Here is an 18,303-nt window from a genome sequence, read left to right as displayed (position 1 = left end):
CAAAAAATACGATATTAGTCATTTTTCTTTATTCTAATGACAGTAGGTTTATCCCCAATGAGCAAGCCTAAAGACTAAAGAGCTGAGATATTGGTGAAATATAATGCCACCTCATGCTTTTGTTTCCTCTATGTTACATTATTTTAATACCTTAATGCCTGGATTTTTTAGAAAATTTAAATTAAAAAAATGTCATATACAGAGCCATACACAGTATAGCATGCAGTCAAATGCTTATCAGTAACATAAGCAGAATAGCAATAATAGAGGTGAAAAAATGAATCATAAATTAAACACTACAAAAAAACCCTAAATAAATATATAAATATAATATAAGAATTTTTTATATAAAAATAGTATATAATTGCAGTGAAAGGAAAAGATAAAATATCTTTTTAAGTTCTGTGGCCAGATGAGTCCAAATTCGACCATTTTAGCTTTAACAAAGGAACTTATGAAGAGGGAGAACAGAAGAGAAGATGTTAGCAGACTGCCTTACCAACACAGTCACACATGCAGGTGGAACCTTTATGGTCTGGGTTGTTTTAAACAAGGAAAGGTTGAAGATTTGTTCTAGGTGAAAGGAATACTGAACCAACATGGCTACCCTTCCATACTTTAATGCTAATTGAAACCAACTTCACCATACAACAAGACCTGAAGCATGTGTCCAAGCTCTGTAAAAATTATTTAGAGAGTAAACAGTTGGCTGGAGTTTTATTTGTTTTAGAATGGTTTGTTCATTGACCACTCCTTTATGCTTTAAATTGTTCTGGATCACAAGGTTAGAAAGAAATATTCATCTGGTGAAGAACTCTTTTGGCAAGTTTTACAAGAGGCATGGCAGAGTACTGTATTTCAGCTGGAGAACAAACTGTCTGGATGCCAAGAGTGTGTAAAGCTGCGCTAAGGGAGGATTTTCAATGAATATATCTTCATACAGCTCTTTGCATACTAGGTGTGCATTTAATGAAAGAATTATATATTTAAAGAATATATCTTATTCACATTGTAATCAAATTTAACACTACAGTTGGCATTTGAAGCTGTGAATGATTTAACACTGCATAATTGAGAGGTTGAATTTCTATGATCCAGCATGCCAGCATTTTGTGATCACAAGGTACAGGCTATTTGTTGGTACCTTGATTAATGAAGGCTATTGCAGGAGGCAGAGCTTTCTCTTACAGAGCCCCACATTTACGGCTTTACAGTCAGTGTTCAGGACTCAGACACAGTCGCAGTGTTTAAGTCTAGGTTTAAACGTGTGTCCCTTCGTAAATAAGTTTTTTTTTTTTTTTTTATTGAAGGAGCAGATATGTAGGGGATGAAGAGTTAAAGAGTATTTCAGTAAACTGTTTGGATGCTGTTGCCCCGCCACTCTTCTCCCTTCAACTGTTTAAAACTGTTGAACTGTTTAAAAAAATTTAACACCCGTTTTTGAGCCAAAAGTTATGTTGATTATGAAATATAAGAACCAATCACATTCTATTATGCAAATGCAGGACATGGATGAAACATTGGTTTTCCAGGATTGGGGCAGGGTCAATACTATAGATGTGCAGCGCTTTCAATTTACATATTCATAGAATCTGGATGTAATTGTTGAGGGTATTTGTTGTCAGTGAGGTTTTTTTGTGTGGTTAAAAGATAAGCAAATTAAAATATATAGTTAGCAAATCTATTAATTGTATGTATTCTATACAAATGTACTACTTTTACATTTGACTATATCAGTGTATTTCTCTAAGATATTTCATTTGCATTGTACTGGTAGGTGTTTTTTATTTTTTGTGTATAGTCACAAATCAGTTTCCGGTTTTGTCATAAAACATTTCATTTCGTGAATGTGAGTGGCATGAAACATATTTCTGCTCATTATTGACTGGGAAATTGAAAACATAACAGCATTTTTAGAAACCTAAGGTGTGTTCAATCAATGGTTGGGTTAAACTGACATGCTCACAAATAATTTCGTTTGACTCCACCCCCTTGAAATACTAGGAGAGATCATTATAGCAAGCTAATGCTCTGTTGTATTAGAAAGTTTTGGTCTTTAAATAGCTGCAGGCATGGACTTGTGGAATCTTGAAGTTTGTTAATGCAAAAGAAAACACCATGCTATTAACGTTCCATTGCTAACGTCAAAAATAGCCACAAGCTGAGGAACAGTGAAATAAGAACTTGACAAAACAGCTAAATATAATAGGAAGCCTTAAAGACTGGAGCATGTTGTTTGACATTTCCCATGTTCCTGCTTCTTACCTTCATGATGACAAGTATGGGTATGTTACAAGTAATGAGTACTCAAGGACAGAATATACTCCTGATTTGATGTTATTGATAGAAAATACAATGCATATTATAAGCCTGCACACATCACTGTTCGTATGTACCAAGATAAAGAAAATATATTAGAATGAAATGCAATCAGAAAGATTTTAAGGGAGGTAATATTAAAAAATTAACTGTTACAATAACCTGTAGCAAGTGCTTGTGGACATTTGTGTTCATCAGCCACAATGGTGTTGGAAAAGTCAAGTATTGATGTAGGGTGAGGAGGGCTGGGGTGCAGTCAGTGTTCCAACACATTCAGTACCATAGGTGTTCAGTAGGGATGAGATCAGAGCTCCATAGCAGGCCACTCAAGATCTTCCTCTCCAAACCATGTAAAGCATATCTTCATGGAGATTGCTTTGTGCACATAAACATTGTCATGCTACAACAGGTTTGGGTTTCCAAGTTCAAGTAAATGCAAAATTGTATCATACCGCATTCAAAGACGTCCCATACAATTGTGTGCCTCCGCCTTTGTGGTAACAGTTAGGAGAAGACCCACATATGGCAAGAATGTTCTGATGTCCCAATTGTTTTGTCCAAACAGTGTAGGTATCTGTGAGCTATTCCCTAAAACCTTTTTTTATTTCCTGATTTATTTTGGTTTCATGTGAATATTTTAAGGGGAAGAGAAGGGATGCGGGGTCAACTTTTCATATCCATTGTATACTCATTGGCCTGGATGTTTATAGGTCCAACCAACCATCATTATTCTGGTCTAAATATAAACAGGGATTGCGCAAATCCAAATCCACGCATCGCTTCTCGTGACACTGTCGGCATGCAATGGGGAACATGGAGAACGTGACCATTAGAGCATCAGATAAATACCATGGCATCATGGCAATTCTTACTAAACCGATTGAAGAAATGAGTGCAAGTGCTTTAGTTATCGATAACAATGAGGACGTTTAGAGAAAAAACAGGATTGAAATGCACGTGACTGTATTTGTGAGTGTTGAACTATGAACGCTCTGCTTGTGTCCATTTGTTGCACTGAGATAATCTCTTAAATCCCCGTCTAAGGGGAGCGTCTCAGTTTCACAGCTTCACCCGAGACCAATGGCAGAGCTCTAACCCCAGGCCCCAAATCCCCTGCTCCTATTAGCCGACCTTGAAACTATCCCGAGTCACATACCTCTATCACTTCACCACTCTTCACCTCCCAGCTTTGGTGTAGGTGTCAAAAAACAAAAAAGCTCCTCTGTTTCATGTGGTCCTGATGATTGTTAATGGCAAAGTTTAAAAAGTTATATTTATAAAGGCATTTAGTTGTAAAATTCATTTAGAAATGTTTATCATCATTCTATCGTATGAATTCTAGATGTAACCCACATGTACACAATACTATAATTGCAGGAGTTGAGTTACAAGTTAAGTAACAAACACACATCAGTGGAAATGTGACATTACAGGGACACTGGATTTGTGGGGACCTATGGACACAGAGTTACAGAGCCATGCTATACTGTATAGAAAGTCAAACATGTCTTCAGAAAAAAAAACAACCAAAACTTTTTGAGTCAAGTCAAGTCAAGCCAAGTCAAGTTTATTTCTATAGCGGTTTTCACAACAGACATTGTCTCAAAGCAGCTTTACAGAATTTACCAGTTTAAGCAGCTTTTAGACAAATAAAACATTAATACGCGTTGCTCTCTGTGCATTAACTTTAGGGTGTATACAATTAGTGAATAATTTTGTGCATTTTGTGCAGGAAGTTCACAGAATGAGGATGAACAATCGGATAAAATATTTTAATATTTTGATTACTTCAATCTTTAACCATGGTGGAGAAGGAGGCACTTCAGCCATCACTGCCGAAAAAAATGATCCAGCTACTGGTGGAGTTACTTTTTTCCTTTCTTTTTATCAGTTTTGCCTCCTTTAGCCGCTGCACTTTCTTCTCCATCCATCCCCGTAGCGGCTCTCGCTCGCTTCTTCCCCAGAGGAGTTTTCGCATACCAGGTCTGTGGAACAAAACATATCAATAGTCAGAGTTACAAAACAAGCTGTACAGTCTTATCTGAATATCTGAGGCCATGTCCACTCTAATACGTTTTCATTTAAAAACTTATATTTTTCTCGCTGTTTTGGCCTTCCGTCCACACTGTGAAGACGTTTTGATTCAACAGAAATTTAGCTTGTGAAAAATACTAATCAAAGTGGAGAAAATGTAAAAACGCTGTTTGTATCTCGCAGTGTGGACTGTGAAAACAGAGTCTTGCGAAAACGTTTGCGAAACATTTCTTTGTCATTCCCGCAAGGTTTTAAAGTGCCGGACAGTAAATAAACGTCAGGCAGAAATGACGTAGGTCAAAGCTTTTTATGTTTTGCGCAGGCGCAGGCGAAGTTTTTGCAGGTGTTTTAGTGTAATTTCCAATTACTATGCACATTTATTTTCAACTAAGGTAACAATTAACTATCCAAAGCACCCTTGTGCAAATCCAAGGGGGTTAAAATCTACAGGGCCAAGTTTTTTTCATGTGTTATGATTACTTTGAGGGCTTCCTCTTCATTCTGGAACACAGGGTCGATCTTGGAGAGAGGCGAGACGAACTCCCTGATGGTCAGCGGGCGTTTAGCGAGCTGCTGAACACGCCGCTCTGTCAGGATCTCTTTCGCCACGTGCACTAAATGACCCTGTGTGTATCCGTCTGAGATCTTGGCCAGAGAGCTGAGGTCCAGGGCGCTGGTCACTACACCGCCGTTCCTCTGGATCAGTTGCTTCCACATGACTGCAGGATCAGTAATGAAGGTTTTTATATTAATGTTAATGCCCTTGATATAATAGATTAACTTTACATTTCCCTAATAGCAGCACATTCACAGAGACTTTAGTATAAAGGATTCTTAACATAAACAGATTTAAAAGCATTGCTGATATTGTATGGTAGAGACGTTTGTAAAACTTGGAGGGAAGAACTCTCCAGTGTCAGTACTTTGTAAAAAGAAGTTTCAGGAAAGAGAAGTTCATGCCTTTTTGCATTGTCAAGGTAATCTGAAGACAGCAAGGTGAGTTTTTTTTGTCAAATTTGTACTTGAAGGAAGATAATAAAGAGAGGCCGCTAGGGGGAACACGTGTTTATAGTTGCACCTTGACAACCCAATATTATATGCAACCATAAATGAAATTAAAGTGTAATATATTTAGGGCTGCAGCTATTGATTATTTTAGTAATTGAGTATTCTACCGATTAGTCAATTGATTAATCGAGTAATCAGATAAGAAGGACTTTTTCTTCATTAAAGAGCAAAATATACAAGAGAAAATAAGACGGGGCTCTTAAAATGAACGTCATTTGTTGTTGTTGTTGTTTTGTTTTTTTTTATTGCTGAAATTGCAATCTGTGAAACCAATTTAGTGCATTTAATTGCCATATTACATAAAAATGCAAATACAAAAATATAAAAAAAAGTTATAAATAAAAGTATAAAAATAAATTTTTAATTACTTAAAAAAAAAAAAAAATTTCTTTATGTTTGACTTTTAAATGATCCCAAACTTTTGCGTACGCACAACATGGAAAACAGAAGGCCAGAAGGGGAATTGGCAACACAAAAAGAGCACACAACCTTCACGAGGTGTTGAAAGGTTTGTGTATATTCCTTCTTATTTCTAAATGAGACCTGTGAGCGGTCCAGAGTTCAGTGGATGGTGCGTCAGTAATAATGGTCCGTGGGGAAACAGTGCTCCATGTGTAGCATTCAATGCCTTAATGGGTTTTTTTGTATTTGAATTAGCCCAAGATATATCAAATGAAAAATAAATATTAATTGCTGTAGTGTAAGAGAACCAAGCAATGCTTTGAGACATAGTGTTATAACTCATTATAACATTACTCCACCCAATCTCTAATTATTTCAGCATGACATTGAGTTTGTTAGACATGGTATCATAAGTATTGCAATTCTTCTACTGTATGAAACAAAAAATGTACAGAAAATACACTATACTGACCAAAGTATTGGGACACCTGACTTTCCCAGCCATATTTGTTTTTTTTTCCCAAACTGTTATAACAAAGTTGGACAGGCACAATAATATAGGATGTCTTTGGATGAAGTATCATTAAAATTTCCCTTCAGTTGAACTAGGAGAGCCAAACCTGTTCCAACATGACAATAGCCCTTTGCACAAAGCCAGCTCCATTAAAATAGTTTGCATGGGATGGAGTGGAAGATCTTGAGTGGCCTGTTATAGAGCTCTGACCTCAACCATTTTGAACAGCTTTGGGATGAATTGGAACACCTCCTCACAGCCTACACCAGAACCTGATTTCACTAACACCCTTGTGGCTGCATGAGCACAAATCTCCACAAACACACTCCAAAATCTAGTGGATCATCTTCCCAGGAGAGTGGAGTTTATTATAAGAGCAAATGGGCAAAAACTTTGGAATGGGATGTACAAAAAGTTTAAACCAAACTTATGGTCAGGTGTCTACAAACTTTTGTTCATATAGTGTATATTAATAAAAATTAAACAATTGCTAGATACTGTTTTGATGACATACCAAATCTGGAGGCGTAGTCCGGCCGGGGTATGAGGATTATCTTGGTGTAAAATTTACACAGGAGCTTCAGGTCTGCATTAAGTGGATTGTTTGTTGTCCCAACGATAAGGACACGATCCTCACTTTTGATAGTTTTAAGGATTTTTGGCAGATCTTTTTTTAGGCGCTTTGGATCCAACTGTAAAAAAGAAAATAAAAAAGAGTTAGTAATGCATTGCACCTTTCAAAGCCTACATACATTTATAAAAAATAAATAAATAAATATAAATAATATATAATAAAAGTTTTACCGCTTTGTCCTCCTTTGGTATTTTCTTGTAAAACATTTTTTGTGCATCTCCGATCCACACCACAGATGGCTGCAATAATCTGGCAACCTGGATAGGACACACAATTCCTGACATCACTTTCAAGTCGCAATTCTGCTGATTATAGAATTCCTATGCTTTAAGGTCTAAAAGCGCAAAGAACAGAATGGTGTTCTCATGAAGAACAGTAGGAACAAGGACCTTTGAAGGACAAAATGCGCAATAAACGTCCTTAAAATTACATGGAACAATTAATCAGCAGAAAAGAAAGGCCCAGTAGGTGGCGGCATTGGAACAATGTTGTAAAGCAGGGCTTCACAAATTATTTCTTTGAACTCAATATTTATTTAAGGATTTTAAGTTAAGAAGTTAAGATTCACTCCAGAATAGAAGCTAGTGCGGCTTTATTAAAATGCTTCTGCAAAATAAATTCAAATGTTCAACAATCAGATATACATAATATATCAAAATCATTCTTTTGAGATGTACTGTAAGTTCATAAATCTAAATTGTGGCATTGTCATGCTGAAACAGATTTAGGTCTTATAGTTCAAGTAAAGGCAAATTTTCATGCTACCACATCCAAAGACGTCCCATACAATTGTGTGCCTTTAACTTTGTGGTAACATTTTGGGGAAGCCACATACTGTATGACAATATGAAATCATATTTCCCAATAAAATTTAGCCATATAGTGTATATTTAGATTACTAAGGACTTTGAGTAGGTTTGGTTGCATCCGCATCTGATGCATCCACTATATCAAGAACACAGCCGGGTATATTTCCTGCATCCTCTGTAATCGGGTTCTTGTGTATTGAAAATAAACGTGGGCGCAAGTTGAATGAGTAAAACAAAGACAGGATCACATAAGAACACATAATGGGAAACAACATATATCACTTATTTGTGTTAAACAGAATAAAAATCATATGGTGTGTATGCTGTAGCCACAACATTGCTCTTAGCGGTATTAGCTAGCTTGCTAATTAGCCAAGCTTGGTATGAAAAGGAAATAAACATTGGAGTAACAGTGATGATGAAGGGGTTGTTTCAATTTTGGCAGCAAAAAAAAAGAAAAAGTCCGAATGCACTTAGTCTGCCATGTTGTTTTTTTGTTGCGCACCTCCCCTCTTGCAATGTTATTGGTCAGCAGGTTAAAACAATTTAATTGTGCCATCGTCTATCACTTTCCATGTAAATTGTAATATAAAAATAAAATGGATAGCCTTAATGTGAAACTGGATTAGGCATCCACATCCATCTTCCACCACTTCCTCTAAGCCAATTATCTAAGACACATTATCTTCACCTTAAACACCATGTGCAGCATCATCTGCAGCCCACTCTTTCCTGGATACTTTCCAACCAGGTTCAAAGGGGAAAGGTCAAACAGGTTCGCTCCCGTCTCCTGGCAGATAGCATGGACTAGCATCTTCTTCCCCACTCCTGAAGGCCCCACCAGGAGCAGGGCCTTTAAAAGAGGGGCTTTCTCATGGATCGCCTGGGACCCTACAGCATGGCAAAAAAAACAAAAACATAAGAACACAAAAGTAGTACAGAGAAAGAGAGAGATTAGCTTTAAATTAGCATTAAATACATATCTGTGAACAGACTAAACGGTAAACATACCCAGGGGTAGGACGGCACAGAGAGTTATAACCTGGCGCACATCAGATAAGGAAGGCATGGGTTCAATGTCGGTCTGCCTCAGAGTTGTGCCAAGGTAGCTGTAGTCTCCTGGATCAGAGAAAATATAGAGGAATTGATATATAATCAGCACAGAGATAGTCCTACAATGGTTGATTGAGCAAAACTATCATCTCTCTCTCTCTCTCTCTCTCTGTCTTCTTAAAGATTTTAAATTCGCAATGTTTAAACCAGTTCCACTGAAAAAGATATTTTATTATGCTAATTTCAAGCCTAAAATGTTCTTTTTTTTTTTAAATAAGCTTGAAACGAACAAATACACTATATGAACAAAGGTTTGTAGACACCTCACCTCACAAGTTGAACACCCATTTCACATTTAGTCCCCTTTAGCTGTTATAATAACCTCCACACTTTGAGGAAGATGTTCCTCAAAATTTTCGAGTATGCTTATAGACATTTGTGCTCATTCAGCTAAAAGGATGCAGTAGCATTCATAATTATCTAAAAAGGTGTTCAGTAGGGTTGAGGTCAGAGCTCTATAGCAGGCCCCTCAAGATTTTCCACTCCAACCCATGTAAACTATAGGTTCATAGAACTCGGTTTTTGGAAAGGAGCATTGTCATGTTGGAACAGGTTTGAGTTCCCTAGTTCAAGTGAAGGAAAAATTTCATGCTACCACCTTCAAGAGATCCGATACAATTGTGTGCCTCCAACTTCCTGGTAACAATTTGGGGAAAAAGCAAATATGGCTGGAAAAGTCAGATGTTCCAATACTTTTGGCCATATAGTGTATGTCTAGATATAGGTTTGTATTTGTAATATAATAATCCCATAATAAAATAATTTTCATTTGAGAGATCTTCACTAACTGAGCTGAATGAGACAATATATCATATTACATTATCTTGTCAATCATAAAGTATTTATTATTCCGTCGTCTCACTGTTAATCACGTGACGCACTAAACACTAACACACTGAACTGTACACAAGAGAGGGGTTCAAAGGTTCAGACCTATGAAGTCATGCAGTTTCACGTTTTGGGCAGGTTTCAGCAGACCTTCCACCACCAGCTCCTCATACAGAGACTCCAAGCTCCTGAGGACAGATTCAAAACATTCAATATGTTTGACTTTATTATGCTGAATTTTGGATTCTGACACGCTGATTTTAAGGGTTTGTTTTAACGTGATCGTTTCCATAGTAACAGCTCGCTTTTAATGTCTCTGCTTATACCAACAGATTTTATAATGTCTGTAATCATTAACACAGTTATATTTTTATAAAAAAAACTTTTTTTTTTTTTTTTTTTTTTTTTCGAAGTTAAAATATATTAAAGTGTCCCGTGATAGAGCTTTGTCACAGTAATGTTTCAGACATCTTACACTTCTAGAGGATTTTTCGATAGCATGATAAGCTGTGTTTTCTTTTCAAAATAATTTTAAGTGATAAAAAAATGCTGGTGAAGGAACATTTTATAGCTGGTATCATGTGACACCAGTAATTAACTTGTTTCCATGATATTAAATAGAACAATACATGGATAAAAAGTACATTTCGTTCTCTATCATGTAAGTGGATTGAAACACGTATGGACATGCTGGAAAATGATCGACTATAGTGTGGTATCTCTGCAGATCTTTTGCTTCATCACAGCACATAAAATTATTCTTTTCCAACACTTGAGCTTCACTGAGTGTTTTATTGCCTACACACAACATATATTTGATTCATAGAAAACCAATTCACCTCTCAGCTGTAAGGTCTCGGTCTGCCTTTTTTTTCTTCTTCCCACTCTTCGATGCTTTCTTTTTCTGTGTGTAAAGTTAGAAAAAACTATGTTAGCTCAATAAACACATCAGACATATACAGAAAGAGAACTTTAAGATGACCAGGACCTTTCCTCCAGCCTTGCCCTTGCCTTTGCCTTTGCCTTTGCCTTTGCCTTTGCCTTTTTTTCCTTCCACTGCTATCTTCCAGTTTGCAAGCTCCTGCCTCATCAGCTCATCCACCTGTACACACAGACAGGTCAGGGGGTTCAGGGTTCTGCTTAAGATATGGGTTTTCAGGAGTAAAATCAAGAGTATTGAGGCTGCATTATTAAAACATAGGCTTTAATCTGACCTGCAGTCTTATTTCTGCATCGAGCTGTTTCCTCTTTTCCTCTTTAATAAGCTCGGCGTCATGTCTTTGGCTGAAGTTGTTGGACTCGTCGCGTTTTTTCCAGACCTCTGTGTATGAGAGCAAACAAAAAGCAACCTATACAGAGAATACTTAATAGGAGGTGATCATTACAATTATGCTAATCTGTTTCTTGAGAACCAGAGAACTGAATGTTTTGCACGAGATTTGCATACGTTTTTATGCTAATAAATTATGTGTACTCCTGACAATCAAACTCAGATGTGCTTCTTCTCTAAACTGTTACAACAAAATTTGAATGTACAGAATGCCTCTGTATGCGGTAGCATTACAATTTCCCTTCACTGGAACTAAGAGGCTTAATTACTATTCCTGTTCTGGATGACGATTCCCATGTGCACAAAGTGAGCTCTGGGAAGTCATGGATGTTGGGTTTGTGGTTGGACTGGAACACCTAGAATGTCCTGCACAGCCCTGATCTCCTCATCACCAGTCAACACCTCTGGAACTAAAACTACAGACAACTACAGACCCCACAACATCCAAACATTAGTAGTCAAGTCAAGTCAAGTCAAGTTTATTTCTATAGCGCTTTTCACAACAGACATTGTCTCAAAGCAGCTTTACAGAAATCAACAGTCAAGGTAAATAGTGTGTATTTATCCCTGATGAGCAGCCGTGGTGACTGTGGCAAGGAAAAACTCCCTTAGATGGTAAGAGGAAGAAACCTTGAGAGGAACCAGACTCAAAAGAGGAATCCATCCTCATTTGGGTGACATCAAGAGTGTGATTATAGACTTTAAACAATACAGAACACTGAAGAGAGAACTAACATGAGTACTGGAGTATAAGATTATAAGTAATGTTCTTTCTACAGTCTTATGGTTATAAAACTAGGAGCTACTGAGCTCAACATTCATCACAGATCCAGCACCAGCTTCTCCATGCCAGAGCCTTTAAACACTCCAGGAGGTCCAATCTCACTACCTGATCTCACTAACATCTCTATCTGAACACAATTCCCACAGCCAATCTAGTGAAAAGACTTTCCAGCAGAGTGAAGATTATTTTAACAGGAAAGAGTGAAACAATAAAAAAACAAAACCAACATTCAACCAGCACATGTGGGTGTGATGGTTTTATATAGGGTTGCAAAATTCCAGGAATTTTCAAGACTGAAAACTTTTCATGGGAATGAATCGGAATAAATGGGAATAAACTGTAAATTTACCAAATTGTATAATCTTGGTTGAAACAACCAGATATAATGCAATTTCAGTGGAATTTTTACGCTGTACATTAATCACATGCACACAGCACACTTACTACAGCGCTACTGAGGCCACACCCCCTACATGCACTGCGCATTCCTCCGTAACATAACACACATCATTTCTTGAATCCTGCACACAAAATAATGTCAAGAAATGTCCATATTGGCGAGCAGCCATGTAAATTCCATAAATGTTACATAAATTGCAACATAATTATACTTACAAATAAAAATTGTAAGTATTATTTTTTACAGCTTATGAACAAACAAAATGTTAACAATTATATGTGTATATGACACAGTTATATAATAAAAATTATAGAAAAATGTATAAATATATATATATATATACATTTTTCTACATCTTTTGTTGATTTCCATAGATTTCTATAAATTCCCATAAAGACCTGGTAAGTTTCCAATGCGAAATATTTCTCAAATTCTACTCAACTACTCAAAAAGTAGTTAAATCTTATGGATATTACAAATAAGCAGAATTTAAAATACAGGACATTGATACAGAAAGTCTCTTTACATGTCCTCTTCTTCTTCTTTCAGCTTCTCCCATCAGGGGTCCCCACAGCAGATTATCTGTCTCCATACCCCCCCTGTCCTCTACATCTGCCTCTGTCAAACCAACTACCTACATGTCTTCTCTCACCACATCTATAAACCTCCTCCTTGGTCTTCCTCTTTTCCTCCTTCCCGGTGGCTCCATCCTCAGCATTCTCCTACTGATATACCCCATGTCCCTCCTCTGCACATGTCCAAAACATCTCAATCTCAATCTTGTCTCAAAAACATCCTACATGCACTGTCCCTCTAATAAACTCATTTCTAATCCTGTCCATCTTACTCCTACTGACTTTTATTCCCCTTTTCTCCAGCGTGTACCTCCACCCCTCCAGGTTCTTCTCAACCGTTCCCTACTCTCACCATATATAAACAAGGTAAATATTTGGTTAAATGTATATGGCTCAGGTTATTCATTTAAAATGTATATCCTGAATGTTATACAAATAAAAAAAAAAGATCTAGCACCATTTTTTTTATGCAACAGTGTTATTATATTTTTTTTTTTATCAATTTGAAAACTCTACATAATATTTGGTTTTATAAGTTAGTGATACACTTTAGTAAAATATCACACACAAATTCATAGCCCTATTTAAAACAGAACTAAATGTATGAACACCCCCTGTCTGAAACAGTTTCATCTCTGAGCAGCTCCTACAATCCCAGACTGTTACATCCTAAGTGTGTGAAGTGTGTGATACCAAAGGTCTTTTCTCCCTGCTGATATAAGATGTTCCACTGCTCCACCAAATTGCACATTGTTACTGTTTTTTGAACGGTGCAATAACAATAATTTACATTTTTGTGCAAGAACAACACTGAAGTTTTTTTGTGTGTGTGTGTGTGTGTGTGTGTATATTTGTACTGTATATTTCATATTTGCACATTATTTTGCTGCTGTAACATGGGAAATTTCCCACTGTGGGACTAATAAAGGTATATCTTATCTCTTATCTTATAATGCACAATTGGTATTGTCGAAGGCAACACAACTTGCATTGAGATGCAATTCTTCTATTTGAACAATCCACACGAACAACATTGACATTGTCTTACCTGTAAACATCTTGTGGTTGTTCTGTAGCTCGTTCAGAAACTCAGACGGCCCCAGCTTCAGTCCAGGTTCAGTTTCCTGTAAAACAGTTTGCAAAACATCACAAATGACACACAAGCTATAAGTACACTATATACACAAAGCCAGCTCCATGAACGTATAGTTAGAGTGGGTTTGAGTGGAAGATCTCCTTCAATAGAGCTCTGACCTCAACCCTATTGAACACCTTTAGGATGAATTGGAATGCTGACTGCATCCCAGACCTCCTCACCTCACCTACATCACTACCTAAATTTACTAACACCCTTGTGCCTTGCAAGCACAGGCCAGAATCTAGTAGGACATCTTCCTAGAAGAATGGATGTTATTATAACAGCAAATGTGGACAAAATTTGGAATGAAATGTTCAAAAAGCACATAGCAATCATCTGGTGAGTGTGTCCACAAACTTTTGTCTGTATAGTGGTCCTATTCTGAGATGCATAAAAGCATAACACAGTGGTGTTCCCTGCATCATATTTCTTCGAAGGTGACAATGAGATGACGTCTGTGATGTCGAGATGATTATGCAACTACCGACAAGTGTGCTACAAAATGCTCAAAGACCAGTGAGTAGAATACAGCACGGGATAATACGTACCTGCTCTTCTCCTTTTGCTTTTCCTTTCGCTTTGTCTTTCTGCTGTTCCTTTTCTTTCAGCTTTGTTTGTTCTTCATCCAATTCTGTAGCTGCCATCTCTTCCATCAGCTTCACACAGATTTACAAAACATGCAAATATTATCGTAGATTATTTCTTTTCCAACATTTAATCATTTGCTATTTTATAATATGTAAAACTTCAATCCAAATTAGTATTCAATGTAAAATCAATTATAACCAATTATATTACATTGCACTGCTTCATTTCCCATTGGAAAATGTAGTTTTAAATCAAATCATTAATCCCTAATTCTATTGCACACTATAATGAATATGTTTAATAATGTTTTTAGGCTGAAATGTGTTAATAACTTTATTAATACTTATCATACCAACACACTTATAGTAAGGTTTTAACAGTCTCGCATTTACCTGCTCAGGTGTTTTATTAGCGAAAATCGCAGCCGAACCGCCCTCTTCCTCTTTCGGATATTCAGGAAAGGAGCCTGTTGCATCACTGAAAGATGTACAGTTCATAAAAAAGTCACACGCAACGACAATTGGTATATGTATGGAAATACTCAATCATCACATACACATTGTTGGGTTTAAACATTGTGTCATCTAATCACTCACTGGCACTCAATGAACCACTGTCTGATTTGATCCTTCATTGTTTCCTTCATGTCTGGACCTTCTGTCTCTCGAAGCATATTAAAGATAGAGATCAGAGCTTTCTGGTAATCTTCCTCATGCTCCTCTCGCTTTGCCCTCCTTGCAGCTTTCTTGTCTTCAGCGAGGAGCACAGAGGGGGGTAACTGAGCCAGACTGGTCTTCATGGACTACAGTGAACACAGGGACAGACAGACCAGAGAATTGATTTCCTCACTACAGTGTCACAGCTACATCTAGTGGACATTATTATAATAATTATTATTATTATTATTTAAAAAAATACCTAATTGAACAGCTATTAATACTTAATTTGAACATTTCTTATATAAACTAATTTGGGTTTTAGAACCAATTCATATCAAAAACAAATGATAATAAATAAATAAATAAATAAATAAATAAATAAATAAATAAATAATACATCAATATATTTTTTATTACTTAAAATAGCATGTCAGTGTTCTTCCTGATACAGTAATCGCTCGTTTATCGCGGTGGTTACACGATAAACGAAAAACCGCAATAAACGGACGCCACTCGAGAAATGGTAATTTATGTATACAGTACTGTACTGTATTAACATTTTACTTCATTTTATAATTAATAATTACATTTGTTTTGATAAATGTAATTATTTTAACATAAAAATCCATACAAACAAATCCCTATACAGTACCCGCGATAAACCGGGGGCGCCAGATTCGAACCGCGATAAAGCGGGGGATTACTGTATTACTCATTTGAAAACACAGCTAGTTAGTTAGTTAGTTAGTTAGTTAGCTCACCATGCCTAGAGCAATCATCTCATCTTCACAGTCCTGCTTCGTCCTCTTCCTCTGTACATAACCTTTCCACACCTGCAGAGACAGTGATAAAGTGCAGAGCAGATCTGAGTAACTCAGTTCCACTCTCTGTGTCTGTATAAATGTTGTGCTAAAAATGTTCAGACCTTTATTCTGATTTAAAAACCAAGTTAGCATGGCCTAAATGTGATACATCACCTTCTGAATTTGAATAGCAGCCTGTTCCACGGTCACTCCACCAGCACCCTTATCCGCGGCCTTCCTCTGTCTCTCTGCGTCCCTGCGGATCTCCTTCATGATGTTGGTCCTTAGACAACCCTGCCGTGCCCTCTCTGACACCTGAATGATTCTGATGGCCTCCTCCTGACTCATTAGCGGCACTGCAGCAGACTATAGGAAATTCAGAACTTTAGAATCAGCATGGTCATGTGATCAACATAAGAGAATATTTTCCACCCACTTTTGGTTTCTCCACTATTCCTTTCTGGACCAATATGCTATGCAGAACTGCGGCTTGCTCCTGCAAGGCTTTACTCCTTTCTCTACTGAAATATTTCGGGATTGGAATCTCAAGATCCTCCTACAACCGAAGGAAATTAATGATATGGTGAAAAAAGGAATATAAGAGAGGATACAAACAAATGTATTTGTAAATCATATGCAAATCATTAGTAAGTCATTAGCTTCATAAAAATGTTCCTATCTTTCGTTCCCTGATGAGAAATTTTTATTTATGAAGAATCACAAATGTGAACCTCCATTGACTGGAGGTCTGACTGCATTTACATTTAAACCCAATTCGAACATAAGACTGATAAACGAATTGCAAACATAACAATAAGGATGACAAACGCACAGGCATCAGTTTTAAATCCTGGATGACATCATCCATATAATGGTACTCGGAGAACTCTTTTTCCACCATTTCGTTCTTCAGCTCCAGCACGCGTCCAATCACTTCATTTAGTACGTCCCGGATCAGCCTCCTCTTCTGCGGGTGGACGATCTCTTCATAGGCCTCCTCCAGCTGCCTGAAGATCCTGACGTAGCGCACATACAGGGTGGTGAGGCGCTGAAAGAACACCACGCGGTCTCTCTCAGGTGGTAAGGGCTCGGGGGGAAGCTCCTGACTCAAAAGATCATCCAGTTCCTTGTGAGTGTCAGTCCACAGTTTGTTATATGTGCTGCAAAATAGATATAAATATCAAAGGTTCATTACAACAAGGGGAAGCCAAATGTTATAATGAGAATGTGCAGGTCGAATCACTTATACTGGGGCGGGTTACAGTGGGCTTGGTGATGGTTTGTTGTGGGTTTGGGGCTAAGGTATGGGTATTTTGGGCGGGATAACAGTGAGTATAGAGTGGGTATTATGAGGGCTTGGCATAGGCTGATGGGTTTGTGGTCAATTTTGTGGTGTTCTGGGGTGGCTTTGGGGTGGTTCGGGGTTGGTTTGGGGTGGAAATTATTATTTTGCTTTAAATTTGTTCAACACAAGCAGTCCATTTTGATATAATACACTGCATAATAATGTACTTTCATAATGAAGGTTATAACATTTACAGTAACTGGATAATAGAAGTTCAGTTTTAATTACTAAACAAAACTATCAACTGATTCTATGATGTCAAATTCAATAAAAAAAAAAAATAGGAGTTAATAAATACAAAGCAACACACCGAGGAAAGATACACTTATTCTGCAGGAAACTGACCTTTGAGACATGGCGTTGTCTGAAAATTAATATCCTTAAAATTCTTATACTTTTTACTTTGCTGTATCGATTTGCGTTTTTTTTTTTATTATTATTTAAAACTGCTCCTTTGCGATTTTCTGCAAACAATAAAAACCGCTACACACCCCTAATTCCCTTACGGAATTCCACGTCGTTACAAGCGTCAACTTTGTAACTATGGCAACGGGACGCCGCTCACGCATGCGCAGAAGGAAGCGAGTCAATCCGCTGCCAGCTGTAAATCAGGCAAGAAATGCGGCGGAATATGCGCATGCGCGGATCACAACAACGTCAAACTAGGCAAGTTATTAGCCAATAAATGTCAAATAAATGTATATATTGTAAATATTTTACACACAAAAACATTCAAGGTTGTATGCAAAAGTTTGTGCACCCCAAAGATAAAATTTTGCATAACACAAACTTATTGCGAATAGTAATGCATATTTACTGTATATGTAAATAAGAGACACAACTGCGGGTGGGAAGGTGCACCAATATAATTAAAAAACTAATATTCTATATGTATAAATGTATTCAAATATACAATTATAATGCAAATGCAATTGATTAATAGAAACTGCTACAATGGCT

The 18,303-nt window shown here is 37.1% G+C and overlaps 1 protein-coding gene across 1 annotated transcript; it reads right to left on the bottom strand.

Annotated features, from left to right (window-relative positions):
* Positions 1–3,877: 3,877 nt before the first annotated feature.
* LOC310733557 (dynein regulatory complex protein 11) lies at positions 3,878–17,871 on the bottom strand. The gene is made up of 19 exons (XM_083554901.1): positions 17,689–17,871; positions 16,831–17,158; positions 16,435–16,554; positions 16,173–16,364; positions 15,957–16,028; positions 15,133–15,338; positions 14,929–15,013; positions 14,497–14,604; positions 13,859–13,934; positions 10,936–11,042; positions 10,710–10,823; positions 10,561–10,625; positions 9,827–9,909; positions 8,792–8,899; positions 8,472–8,671; positions 7,142–7,228; positions 6,852–7,029; positions 4,834–5,072; positions 3,878–4,304 (listed from the first exon to the last, which is right to left on the bottom strand). The coding sequence occupies exons 1-19, from the start codon at positions 17,697–17,699 to the stop codon at positions 4,185–4,187; spliced, it is 2,499 nt and encodes an 832-aa protein (XP_083411027.1). The 5' UTR covers positions 17,700–17,871; the 3' UTR covers positions 3,878–4,184.
* Between the last annotated feature and the right edge of the window lie 432 nt (positions 17,872–18,303).

The sequence above is a fragment of the Silurus aristotelis genome (assembly GCF_946808225.1).
Source record: "Silurus aristotelis genome assembly, chromosome: 11".
Classification (NCBI taxonomy): Eukaryota; Metazoa; Chordata; class Actinopteri; order Siluriformes; family Siluridae; genus Silurus; species Silurus aristotelis.
This window is presented reverse-complemented; position numbering and strand designations above follow the sequence as displayed.

Excerpts from the sequence above, each read along its gene's own strand:
- LOC310733557 (XM_083554901.1), bottom strand. Across the intron at positions 11,043-13,858 it reads CAACCACAAGATGTTTACAG|AGGTCTGGAAAAAACGCGAC; the intron begins GTAAGACAATGT and ends TCTCATACACAG. Across the intron at positions 8,900-9,826 it reads GAAACTGCATGACTTCATAG|GAGACTACAGCTACCTTGGC; the intron begins GTCTGAACCTTT and ends TCTCTGATCCAG.